This window comes from Scaptodrosophila lebanonensis, unplaced genomic scaffold (assembly GCF_003285725.1).
Source record: "Scaptodrosophila lebanonensis strain 11010-0011.00,11010-0021.00 unplaced genomic scaffold, SlebRS2 tig00000053-arrow-pilon, whole genome shotgun sequence".
Taxonomy (NCBI): domain Eukaryota; kingdom Metazoa; phylum Arthropoda; class Insecta; order Diptera; family Drosophilidae; genus Scaptodrosophila; species Scaptodrosophila lebanonensis.
In genome coordinates, this window is record NW_022060548.1 from 1,073,524 (window position 1) to 1,086,455 (window position 12,932).

At 34.8% G+C, this 12,932-nt stretch overlaps 1 protein-coding gene across 1 annotated transcript in view; it reads left to right on the plus strand.

Annotated features, from left to right (window-relative positions):
- LOC115623765 (maternal protein pumilio-like) overlaps positions 1-12,932 on the plus strand; it is a 43,714-nt gene that overhangs the window by 23,976 nt on the left and 6,806 nt on the right. Inside the window, exons 3-5 of the mRNA XM_030518301.1 lie at positions 9,057-9,298; positions 10,417-10,543; positions 10,620-10,741. Coding sequence (XP_030374161.1) covers positions 9,057-9,298; positions 10,417-10,543; positions 10,620-10,741 — 491 coding nt within the window. The remainder of the gene's footprint in view (positions 1-9,056; positions 9,299-10,416; positions 10,544-10,619; positions 10,742-12,932) is intronic.

The window sequence follows — 12,932 nt, forward strand, 5'->3', positions numbered from 1 at the left end:
ATAGTTAATTTATATATATTTACTGTCAAAGAAAACAATCACCCCAAACGAATTATTTAGGGTAGCTAATCTTCGATGCGCCAAACTATACCATTTGTTTTTCCTTTTTTCTTGCTTTTCTTTCTTGTGGCACGCGAGAGGTCTTTGCACTTCAAATCGGGCAAACATGTATGCCAACAATAACAACAAAAACCCTGTTATTTCCTGCTCTTCGGGCCTTAAGCCTTAAAGACATCAATACCGTGCGAATGCGAGAAGTGCTGTTGTTGAAGTTAAATAAACTGAAGTATATTCAAGATTGTTTCATATACAACTTCAACTCTTGATTGCTGCAATAAATCTTCTACACACTAAAAATAAAGGCAAAAACCGCGGTCTGCTTCAATTTTCAAAGTCAACAAATAGTTTAAACAACGCTCTTTTTATCATCATTTTCATTTATATACTCGTATATATATTTTTTTTAAGCAACACTTAAAACTCAAAGTCAAGAACTATGCGCGCTGTAAACTTTAACTAGACTTTTTTTTTCATATATTTGTATATGTCTTATTTGTTGCTTAGCTGACTTTTGTAATATATGTCAAGTGCATTTCGTGCTTAGTTTGGTTTTTTATGTAAAATATATTTATTTGGCAATTATTTTTATTTTCTCGCCTCTCCGTTCATACTTTTAAGCATTATATGCTTCACTCATTATTTGCAATATAATGGTAAATTAAAATTTTTGCCTTCTAAAAACTGCGCAACTTATTGTTGTTTCATTGTTTGTGGCCAAAACTAATTTTAGTTTCCGTGGAGTTCCTTTCATTAAAAAAGCTAAAGTTTGTTTATTCATCGCAAGGCAAATAAAAAAGTTTAACGCACTACTACTATACAAGTATGTGTATATTTTTGGGGCTTTTTAAATTGGCTAGCAAATAGGGAAAATAAGTTTATAGCTTTTAAGGTCGTTACAAGTGCGTTCAAGCGATGAACAATGTTCAAAGTACATACGTGTATAATATTAAATAGGTTTCATCTTTGCTCATTAGGTCGCTTTCCTTAACAAAGTACATTCCTTCTTTCCGTTAGTTATACTCTGTACATGAAATGTACAAGAGTATATTAGGTTTGCGGGAGCTGAAAAATGTAACAGGCAGAAGGAGGCGTGGCAGACCCCACAAAGTATATATATTCTTGATCAGCATGACGAGACGAGTCGATCTAGCCCTGTCTGTCTGTCTGTCCGTCTGTCCGTCTGTCCGTCCGTATGAACACCTGGATCTCAGAGACTATAAGAGATAGAGACACCAAATTTTGCACGAAGATGCGTTATGTGTGTATTCTATACGAGTTTGTTTTATTTTTTTGATTTTCCCCCCCACTTCCCCCCTATGGGGGTTTTCCCGATTTTCCATTCGTATAATCGCCTATATCTCGGAGACTATAAGACCTAGGAACACCAAATTGTAGTCCCAGATGCCTTATGTGAATACGCAGAAAATGTATATTTTGGAATTCCCCTCCCTCCCCCCTCTACCCCGCAAATCGTAACTCCCTTAATTCTTGGAATTTCGAACTAAAATTTTGGAAATACCCCCAGCTGGTTATTATGTGTCCGTATGCCAAGTTTCACTATGATAGACCGATTTAATAAGAAGTTATAGCCATAAATATATTTGCTGCTGCAGCGCTGCTCAAACGCTGCCCGCGGCTGTTGTTGATGTTGCTGTTTGGTTGACTGCGAAAATGCTTACACAGACACGAATAGATGCGCATAGGCATACATACACTCACACAGACGCAATTGCTATGTAAATGTGCAATTACACACCCTTTACGTGAGTTCGAATACCGAGAGAGGTAAAATCGATCCAATTTTTTTTTTATTTATTTTTTTTTTATTTTCTATAATTATTGTAAACATATGTACAGAGTATTTCAAAGTCGGGACACCCGACTTTAGCTTTTTTACTTGTTTTAGATACACTACGTTTTAAAAGGTGCACAAGCTGTCTATTTTACCCAAAAAACTTCTTAAAGTTAAAAGATTTCGTAACTGTTTAAAACCGGCAATCAAATTCAAATTAATTTTTCTATTCCTAATACCATCAAAATATTTTATATCTTGTGTCTTGGACTTAGAGCAAATTTTCTTAAATTAATTTTTTAGTTTTTTTTTTTAATTTTATTATTATTTTATCTTATTATATTTATTATATTATTTTATTTATTTATCAATTTATTCCATTATTATTTTATTTAATATATATACATAGTATTTTATTTTTTTTTACATATAAAAATATACGTTTTTAAATGGAATTATATGATATTTAATTATACATTTTTTTGTTTGTTTGATATTTATTTTTAAATTTTAGTTCCAAATTTGTTTTACAATGTATTTTATTGATTGACATGATACATAGATGCAGTAAAATCTTTCTTCCTGCCAAACAATAATCATGTTTGTCTCACAGAACACAAGACTAAATTATTTTTGTGAAGAACTGAAATCCAAGAGCTTCAGTTTAGTGTTTACATATTGTGTTCCGAAACCGATAGAATGATTCAACCAAAATCAACATTCAATTTTATAAACGCCATAAGACGTTGCTGGTCAGACAGGCTGTAAAATTGTAAGTTAGTTTTTAAGTTTAGTTTGCAGTCAAGTGCCACAAGGCCATTATCATGATAGCTTGTGAGAAAATGTACGAACGTCGAGTAAATCAGCACAAGTGGCTATTAGGGGCAGATATTTGTATTCCAGGTTACCTCTGAGCTTGTTATCTTAAACAAATATATATATTTATGTATGTACATATGTGCAATGCAAATTCGTTTCGTTTACATAATTGGCCGTTGTTTTTTTTTTTTTATGTAAAGAATGTAAAACGAACTGGAAAAGTGCGAAAGCGTCAACAAATAAAGTTTAACTGCCACACACGTTACCTAAACTACAACAATAAAAGCAACAGCAAAAGCAACAACAACAACGGTGCCAAATAATTGCAACAAAAAATGAAGTGCGAAAACCGGCAAGTTCGTCGCACCTGACGCAACATTTCGCTTATTCCGCTTTATGCCGATTTTTCGTCGTCATATGGGGCGTATACGCGCTGTGCCTTAATATAGGTCAGAGAGGCGGGCCAGCGGCGCAAGAAATGAATGAAGCTGGCAAATAAATCAAACAAAATTAATTAAACCGCAATTAACAACAATAAAATGTACAGAAAAGAAACGACAACTGCATAAGAAACTGCATAAATAAATAAAAATACAAGTAAATGTTAAAAAATGCGGCGCCAAGCAAAATAATAAATCTTAAAACAATAATGGGAATGAGCAACAACAACTGCTGTTGGCGCAGTTTTGGCGTTTCATTCAACAGCAAGCGCGCAAATTAAAAGTTTAACAATTATAATTGTTAAATATTGCGCAAAAATTATGAGCTAGCATAAAAGTGAATAAATAAACAAAAAAATGAAAAAAAAATACTGAAAAATCAACGTTAAATGACTCAGTACGAAAAGCCAAAAAAATGGAAGCAAAAATAGAGAAAATGCGGAAAATTCAAAGCAAAGCAAAGCAAATGCGTTCATTAACTTGTCCTTGACTGTGAAGACACGCACACACACAAAAATTCAGAGAAAGAGAGGGAGGGTCTGGGTGAGAAGAAGAGTGAGAACAAACCGGCCCCCTCTCTCAAAAAATAAATAAAATGCGTGCGCAACAACAACAACATAGAACAAAGCAAAACACAAGGAATGCGTAGCGAAAAGGCAAAGCAAGAAAAACAGCACGAAACTTTAAAGGGAGGTGTAGGCTTGAAACAAAAACAACAAAAGCAACCAATGAACAGCAACAACATTACTTGGTAAAGAGGAAGGTGGAGGTGAATGTAAAGCAACATAAAAAGCAGGTGAAGAGCAGGCCGGCAAAGGCAGAGCAAAGCAAAGAATTGGCAAATACAAGAAGAAAACCAGTCAGTTAGGCAGGCCGTCAGGCAGGGAGGCAGCAGCGATGTCTCGTTCCCAGTTTTTTCATTTGTGGGGCCGGTTTTTGTTTTCATTCCTTATTGTTCTTTTATTTTTGGCAAATTTTATTGTTGTGGTTGTTTCTGTGCATGACAATGGCGCTGTGCTCATAGCATAATAATTAAAGCGGGATGGTGTATATATGTATGAGTGTGGAATAGGAAATTACATACATATGTGGCTTATTGTCGGATGTTAGGAAAAAGTTTGACAGGCAGGCAAGGTGCTGAAGCAACAAATAATGCAGAGTTCTCCAAATAATAAATGAGTAAGGCGAATTACACAAAACTCTGTTCCAAATCTACTTCCTTCCTTACCAAAATAAGCGAAATGAAATGGATGGGTATTCCCCAAGCTATTGTATTTAAAAGTTTTTGAGATGCTGGGAGCATATATTATTATGTTACAAAAGAGAGTTTGGTTGTGTTGGAGCTGATTTTGTTCCCCTTAAATATAAATAAGAACTTTTTCAAAGTCAAAAGTGGATTGTTTTTCCTAAAATTCACGTGACTACAGCACTATTAAAAACATAATTAATTTTTAATTTACTAAACAAACAAACAAAAAATTCTGATTAATATTCCAAAAATTATTAGGTTATTTGGAAAGAAAGAAATATAATGGCTACATTTTTATTTAGGACCTAATATATACACTTTTTTGGTTCCTAAATGAGTTCGGAGCTTTTCAAATCGCCAACCAACGCCGTTATGTTTTAAAGCGTTTAAGTCGGTTGCAGTACCCTGACATTATAAATTACACAATCGATTCCAATGCAGTTCTATCGATATTTTCCTTTCCCCAATAGGTGCTATTTGTATGTCCTTTTAATTAATTTAAATCTAGAAAATTGTTTACAAATCGCTATTTAAAATAAAGGTGTTTCGCAAACAGCTGCTTCTGAAGAAGCAACACTCAGTCATGATTATACTGCTGCAGTCTTAATACATACTATTGGCTATATATGTACATGTATATGGAACAGATGGATAGATAGATTATTCCAATCTTAAAGAATTTTATATTGCTCAATTCTTAAAGACATTAAGGTATAAATTTTCCAACATATTGAGCGCACACCTCTCCACATCACTTGTGTGTTGCCATTGTTGTTGCTTACATTGGGTTGTACAAGTATTTGAATAATCTGGATAATCATTGGTCGTGCCACATTGACTCCCTAGCAGCTTGTTTACAATGCAAATATTAATTTGTTTATCCACACACCTTATCGTATTACTAATACATATGTGCATAGTAAGTAGTTCAAGGCTTGTTGTGTTGCCTACTTTAGGGCGTCATAGCTGTGGCCGAAATGCCAAAAGACAGTGCCACGCCCAAAAAATGGGCATACAAAATGTTGTGAAATAAAATTTCCGTGCGACGTCCTCATCATCGTTGTCGTTGTAGTCGTTGTCGTCATCGTCTAGGGAACAGCTTTTGTAACGAGCCGCTTTATTTATGCAAGGCTGCCGCAGAGCGCGCGGTTTGTGGCTGCTTGACGAGCTCACACATTTGACTGATAAGCATTTAAATATTTAAAACGATTTTCCACCAGGGTGTGTGTGTGTGTGTGTGTGAGAAAGAGTGTGTCTCTGCTACTGTCTCTATTTCTCTGCCTCCCTCTCCTTGCCACGTGTGGTTGTCTGACGCATTATGACGCGAGCGGTTGCTGGCTGCTGCTACTTTCGTAGATGTGGATGCCACAGCCATCGTCATTATCATCCACATTGTTCTGCTCGTTGCTCCCTATATACATATATGTATGTACCGCACGTGGTTGCTTCTTCGCCTGCCATTTGAAAATAAAATAAAAAGTTAATTAGCATTTTAAGCTCACTGCGCCGTAGCTATTTATCTCTTTCGTATTGTTATGAGCACGCTTTGCGGCTAAATAGCGATGACAGTAAGCTCCTCTGGCTCCTTAGGCTGTCATTTTCGGCCATAATGCCGGCGATGATTGCGATGAAAAGAAAAATTAAATAATGTTAAACAAATTGCACAGTACCAGTTCAAAGCTTATCTTATCTTTTCATAATTACTTCGTAATTCTTGTTAATCACATACTTATCAAATCTTAATTAGTTAGTCATAATAATAATTATATTTTTCAATTATATTTTTAAACAAATCGTATAGAAAACGCAAGCCTCGGACTTGGACACACAAATCTATATCCGATAATAGATAACGGGCAATTCTGCCATAGCATATTCTAACTTGGCTCATTCCTCTCCAACCACAGATTCCGATTCCCTGTCAACTCAGATGCCATGTCTCTTATCTAAAATCCTACTTTCGAAAAGATAGAATCGTATAGTTCCTAAGAAAAGCGAAGATATACTAGATTAATTCTTCTTATATTATTTAATAATATTAATATAGATGAATAGAATATATTATACATATATTTTTGTATTAGCAGAGTGTTTTTTATTTAAAACTGTCCATCGTGGACAATCATTAAATTTGTTAAATAAACTTTAATTTATTTCAATTATCTACACATATACATTATACATACATCTATATAATTTAATCCTTAAATTCATGCTCTAAAATATTCTAGCATTGCAATTCAAAAATAAATTCAAATGTCTACTCTTCATGGGATGCTCTTTAAGTTATATAATTTAATATATAATTTAATCCTTAGGTTTTATACATATATGACAAACTTTTTATTATTAACAATATAACTAACTTAACGGCTACTGTTTGTCTAGTAATGATCGTCGCCAAATGCCAACACAGACCGTTCAGCTGATCGTCCGTCCGTCTGTATGATCGGAATTCTCTTGGAAATTATAAGAGCTGGACTAACCAAACTTGGTATTCATATTTCCAAGTGTGTGTTTTTCTCCCTGACGTCCCCGCCCCACTTCTGCTCATTTCGTTTTAATATAGAAATATTTAAATTTTCTCTAAGATATCAAGAATTGCATTGCCTGTATATCTTTAGTGATAAACATTTTCGCTTGTTAATATTTTAATGCACACGTATTCACTTTATTAAAGCCACAACATTTAAGACATGTCAATATTCTGCTCAATTGTTGTGTCATGTGCAACCTTTATTCATTTATTTATTTAAGCTCCCAAACATGTGTTTAGGTTGCTAATTGCTGTCGTGTTGCCTTTTGGGCCTCTTTTTGCTTATCACACAGCACTAATTTGAAAATTGGAAGTTCCAGGCATAAATTAGTCTAATATTTGCATATTAAGTAGATTATTTAGTTAGTTGGGTTAGTTGTGTTGTCTTGCCTGCCGTTCGCTCACCTAAAGCTACCCCCTTCTCTCTCTCCACTACGAGTATGTATCTCATCTGTGTTAGCCAGCCTGCTGTCAGCTTATCGTTTTGTTCGGCCCACTGATTGAAACACTTGTCACTCGTCGTCATCTTTGCTAGTTTATGCTGCCCGTGAATGCTGGCGATTCGATAAATGTCTGCACTTTTCTTATTTACCCGTTTAAGCTCTACTTTTCATCTCTCTCTCTCTCTCTCTCTTTCTGTATCTCTTCTCTATACCTCTCCCATGGCTCCCCATGGAGCTGAAGTTGAAATACATAGTTGGAAATTGTTTGATTGCTGCAGCTGCAGGCTCTCCTTGACTGATGAGGCCAATCGGTGGATTGCGACTTGACTGCCCGTCCAGACAGACAGGCAGGCAAGCTCTTTTGCTCTTCTACTTCTTGCTGTTATTGTTGTTATTGTTGTTGTTGATGTCCCCATTGACCATTTGTGCTGTTTGTTAACTGAAAGCTTGAGTAAAAAGCCTCATCAGTTAGCACGTTTCTGTGCCTGGCGACATCTGAGTAATGTATTTCCTAGATGGGCAACTGTTGTCGAGATTGCTGAGAAAATGCAGTTGTCGTTGTGCAGCTTACAATGAAGATATGGCCAAGAATATAAACAATCAGCTTATGCGGTTGATTAAATTGAATGAGAATTGATGCAGAATTGAATCACATCTACACACATACTTGTACATCTATGTATATAATTTAATACTTAAATTCATGCTCTAAAATTGTTTAATATTGCAATTCAAAAATAAATTCAATGGCTACTCTTCATGGGATTCTCTTTAAATTATATAATTTAATATATATAATTTAATCCTTAAATTCATACACTATACTCGTATACTCGTTCAAAAATAAATTACATATACTGTTTTCAAATGTCTACTCTTCCTAGGATTCTCTTTAAATTATATTATTTAATATATATATAATTTAATCCTTAAATTCATACTCTAAAATATTTTGGCATTGCAATTCAAAAATAAATTACATATAATGTTTTTAAATGTCTACCCTTCATGGGTTTCTCTTTAAATTATAATTTTAAATATTGTCTGATGTAATCAAATCTTTTCTCCTTATTCTGTAGTTGTTTATCAATTGCTTTCCAATCAAAGACCAAGCTTTATTTTCTTAAAAAGTCTGTTCACATGCTATATAGTTTTCCATCTAAAAGTTTTGTAGATTTATATTCATTTTCTTCTTTTTTTCTGATTACTTTTATTTCGTTTTTGAATTTTTTAATTATTCTTCTGACACATTGTCATGGGCGGCACAACTCTGTAGCCTTAACGTGGATGGAAGGACGTTCGCTTGGCACAGCCAGCGGATTAGTGTACTTGAATACTTGAAGGCTAAAGCAAGTTAGCAAGATGATGAGCAACATCAAAAGAGGTCTAACGAAGGAAGACGGCAGACCCTTGACGCCGATAAGAGGCGTCATCGCCTTCCCCCTCCTGCCAGCTTTTTGCCTTGAAAGAAATTAGGTCGCGGATTCAGGGTGGCGGATATGAGGAGGTGAGGGCGTCAGGGCTTGTGAACATTCAAATTATTGATGTTTAATAACACAACTGCAGCTTGTGCTGATTCAAGGGGAAAGCTGGGAGATTCTTTGGGTGCTAAATGAAATTTCCTACCCAACACATTTAATTTAAAAATTAAATTAAAAATTTAATAAAAAATGAATGCCTTATACTCATCCTTTTCACTCTCTGGTTTTTATTTTAGATAACCACATCTACTGCCAAAAAGTTATGGGAGAAATCCGATGGCAAGAGCGGCGCCTCAAGCACTCCAGGCGGTCCATTGAATCCATTACAAATACCTGGCGTTGGAGATCACTCTTCGGTATGGAAGGATCACACTTGGTCCACACAAGGCGAGAATATATTGGTGCCGCCACGATCACGTGGTTATCCACATGGTGCCGCCTCCGATACATCCAACAGCGGCAATGCGGGCATATTAAGGTGAGTCTAACATGTCAAAACGTAGCTATAAAAAATTAAAGATGATGTAGAACAAGAAAATATGAAATTAAAAAGCTAATGCTTACTCACTAATCCCAATGAAATGTAAATTATATATGCCAACATTTTAGGGCCATTATGAACATTAATTGAATGCAAATTGTATTAAAATGTGTATGAACATAGTATCTACTCGTAGTTACATAATCGCACCAACTTTTCCTACACAAAACAAATCTTCACCGTTATTGAAACTTTAAAAGCCATTTTTTTTATCATCAAATTAAATATAAATGGTTCTTATTTAATTTCTTTTTATCTAATTCTAAATACAAATATACAACCTACAAGTATATAAGTTATGAACAAATATTTAAAAGATCCACGGGAAAGATGATGTGACAGTTTCCTATCTTTTGTCGCAAGTACTTAGTGACAATACCCAAAGTTTCTGCTTCGATTGTCGTTAAAAAATCGGCAATAAAGTAGCAGATATGTACATTGTTGCTCAGAATAGACAATTTTAAACGGGTATAGGAAAAATTAAAGGTTTTTATTTGCTTTTTTAAAAAAAAAAAAAATGATTAAACCAGAAGAGTGTTTAACGTTTCAGATGAAGACAATGAAAAAAGTGTTAATATTTAAGCAATTAAGCTGCTAATAGGCCTTTTGTGAAGATGCGATTCATCGACCTTTCGTTGATTGTATTGTGCCTAAGTTTTACTAAAAGCCCAATTACTAATGGCTTAATTGCTATTCGCTATTTAAAGTCATATTTTTGATCAAAAGATTATATCCATGTAGAATTAGGACACACAGGAACTTTAATTTTTGATGATGACTATAATTTTCTCTGTAGCTTTACCTATTATAAACAGTGGATTTGGGAATGTATTGGATGTATTGTAATATAAGGAAGTGCAGATATAACTTCGCCATGTTTTAATTCATTTTTAATCATTTTTAAGCTAAGCTAAATTTTTGTTAGTGGTTTCAAAGCCTATTCTAGATAACGGGCTTACTTAATCAAGTACATTTCGGCCGATTCGGTCGAGGCGACTGTTCATGAATTATACCTGAAATTAATGGCCCGTATTATCTCTCTTCCTCCTTTACAGTCCACGCGATTCCACTTGCGTCAAAATGGTTGAATATGTTTTGGGTGGTTCGCCCACAAATAAGGAGAGTCCCTTATCCGGTTTGGAGCCGCGTATGCGCAACTTAAAGTTTGACGATAACGATAAGGTGAGTGCAATTGGAACTCTCAGAAATATATCAACTTATTGATGATTAACGATGTGCGATTTTTTGTTTGTTGCAGTCACACGATGATAAGGAAAAGGCCAATTCTCCGTTTGATACAAATGGTTTAAAGAAGGACGATCAGGTTACAAACACCAATGGTGTTATTGTCAATGGCATCGATGACGACAAAGGATTCAAGTGAGTACAAAGAAATAAAGAAATGCATTAACTAAAGGCTCTAGTTTAGTCGGACTGTCTGTCAAGACTGTCACAAGTATAAGTTTCTTTTCCATGCCACTTAACCAAATGCCATTTTGTACGTACCGAGTACGTGAATGTATTATATATATATATATATATATATATATATATATATATATATATATATATATATAGCATATATAATATAAGATATATACTATATCATATATAGGATATATATATACTATAGAGATATATATCTATCTATCATATATATAATATATCATATATTATATATATACCTATATATCTATATAGATCTATATATATCTCTCTCTCTATCTCTCTCTTCTCTATCTCTCTCTCTCTCGTCTCTCTCTCTCTCTTCTCTATCTATATATATATATATCTATATGTGTGTGCGCTGCACTTATAGTCTAGTTGAAGTCTGCCGCAAGTGTCACGATGTCTGACTGTCTGTTTGTCTGTCTGTCTGTCTGTCTGTTGGTTGCCTGAACTGTGACTGTGGTGGAGTCTGTGGTCGTGTCTGCGGCGGCTGCCCGGCCTGTTTGGTTTGCCCGTTTTGCAATGGCATTGACATTAGAACGGCCTAAACTGGTTTACTTCAAGGTTCTCGTCTCTCGCACTCGCATTCTCCCTCTCTCTCTCCCCGTCTACCTCCCTCCATCTTTGTCTCTAGCCAGCCCTGCCTGCCTCTTAAACAAGATGTATGGTGTTCCAGCTCGCCGCTGAGTTATGTCAGCTATGTTTTAACTCCGCGCTGCTTTTATGCCTTCAGCTCGGTTCGGTTCGGCCGTGTCTGTAGCTGTAACTGGCAACTTGACTTAGTTTGCTTGTTACTTCAAGTAGCTCGTTGAAGCTCTGAAGAGGCGTTAATTCGGGCGGCAACTTTCCCATGTCTAATAGCAAGTGGGGCTTACAGATATATATAATATTGGGTTAGGTTGCGGTTGTGCTTAGTTAATGGGTTTTGAAAAAGTAAATTACATAACATACTATAGATATGTAATCTATCTAAACTAATATTATAATGAGAAAAGATTTGATTGTTTGTTTGTTTATTTGAATTGAAAAGGCTCCGAATCTACTGTACCGGGATAATGGATTCTTTCATTGTTGGGAAACTACACTATCGACGGTTAACATGGGCCATATTATATTTGAAAAAAAAAAAAAAAAAAAAAAAAAAAATGGAATCCTTACTAAAACGCCAATAATGTAATCAAAGGTGTACAAAAATTAACTTAAAAAAGTCTTGCAGTTAGTTCATAATAATCCTCGAAACATTGTCACTTTAAATATTAAGGCAATATTATTCAAAAGCCCCCAGCCAAATAATCGATCGACACCGTGATTAATATTGAAGACATTTAATTTCACTAAACCCTTCTAGACTGCCGCCACATGAATTGACGGTAAAATTCGGAAGTGTAATCATGCTTTTGAGAAATTAAAGCCTTCCAAGCATGCCATGGGACGAGGCTGCTTATTAAGGAATTATTAATGTAGCAACTATTATCAACGGCCCAGCAACTGGTCAACTAGCTCATATAACGAGGATATCAATGTTCCCATTTGATCATTTATATGGCTTCAATTACCGGTAGTTCCAAGGCCAAGCCTTCGAATTGGCATTAGGGATCGATATTTTGCTACCACAAAATAAAACATCAAATATCTTTTACAGAGAACCTCTGACATAATAAAGAATAATAATAAAAAAAAAATCATTAAAATAATAATATCCAAAATAAAATTCACTCCTTAAGAACTCATAGCAAAAAGAAGGGTGTATGTGTGTTAAGTGTGTGTATAAATAAATGTATAAATGTATAATTTGTAAAATTTTTGTAAAAATACCCGTGCGAAGCAGGGGCAGGACGCTAGTATATTTTAGGCTGTAGAGTGCTTTAGTTTTGTAATAAACTTATCAACTTGAGAAATGTTAATGAAGCTGTTAGCACTGCACTTATAATTTCTCATTCATAATTCAAAAGTATTTAATTGCTTAATTGTTTGGTTCATTCTGCTACCCATTTTCTTAGCAACTGTCTATCAGCGTTATTTTTATTGGCCATAAATTTCAATTGTCATTACAATATTATCGATATACGGGTATAACTCGTGGAAAGCTGCCGTTGTTTGCCCACATTCGACTAATTGTCAT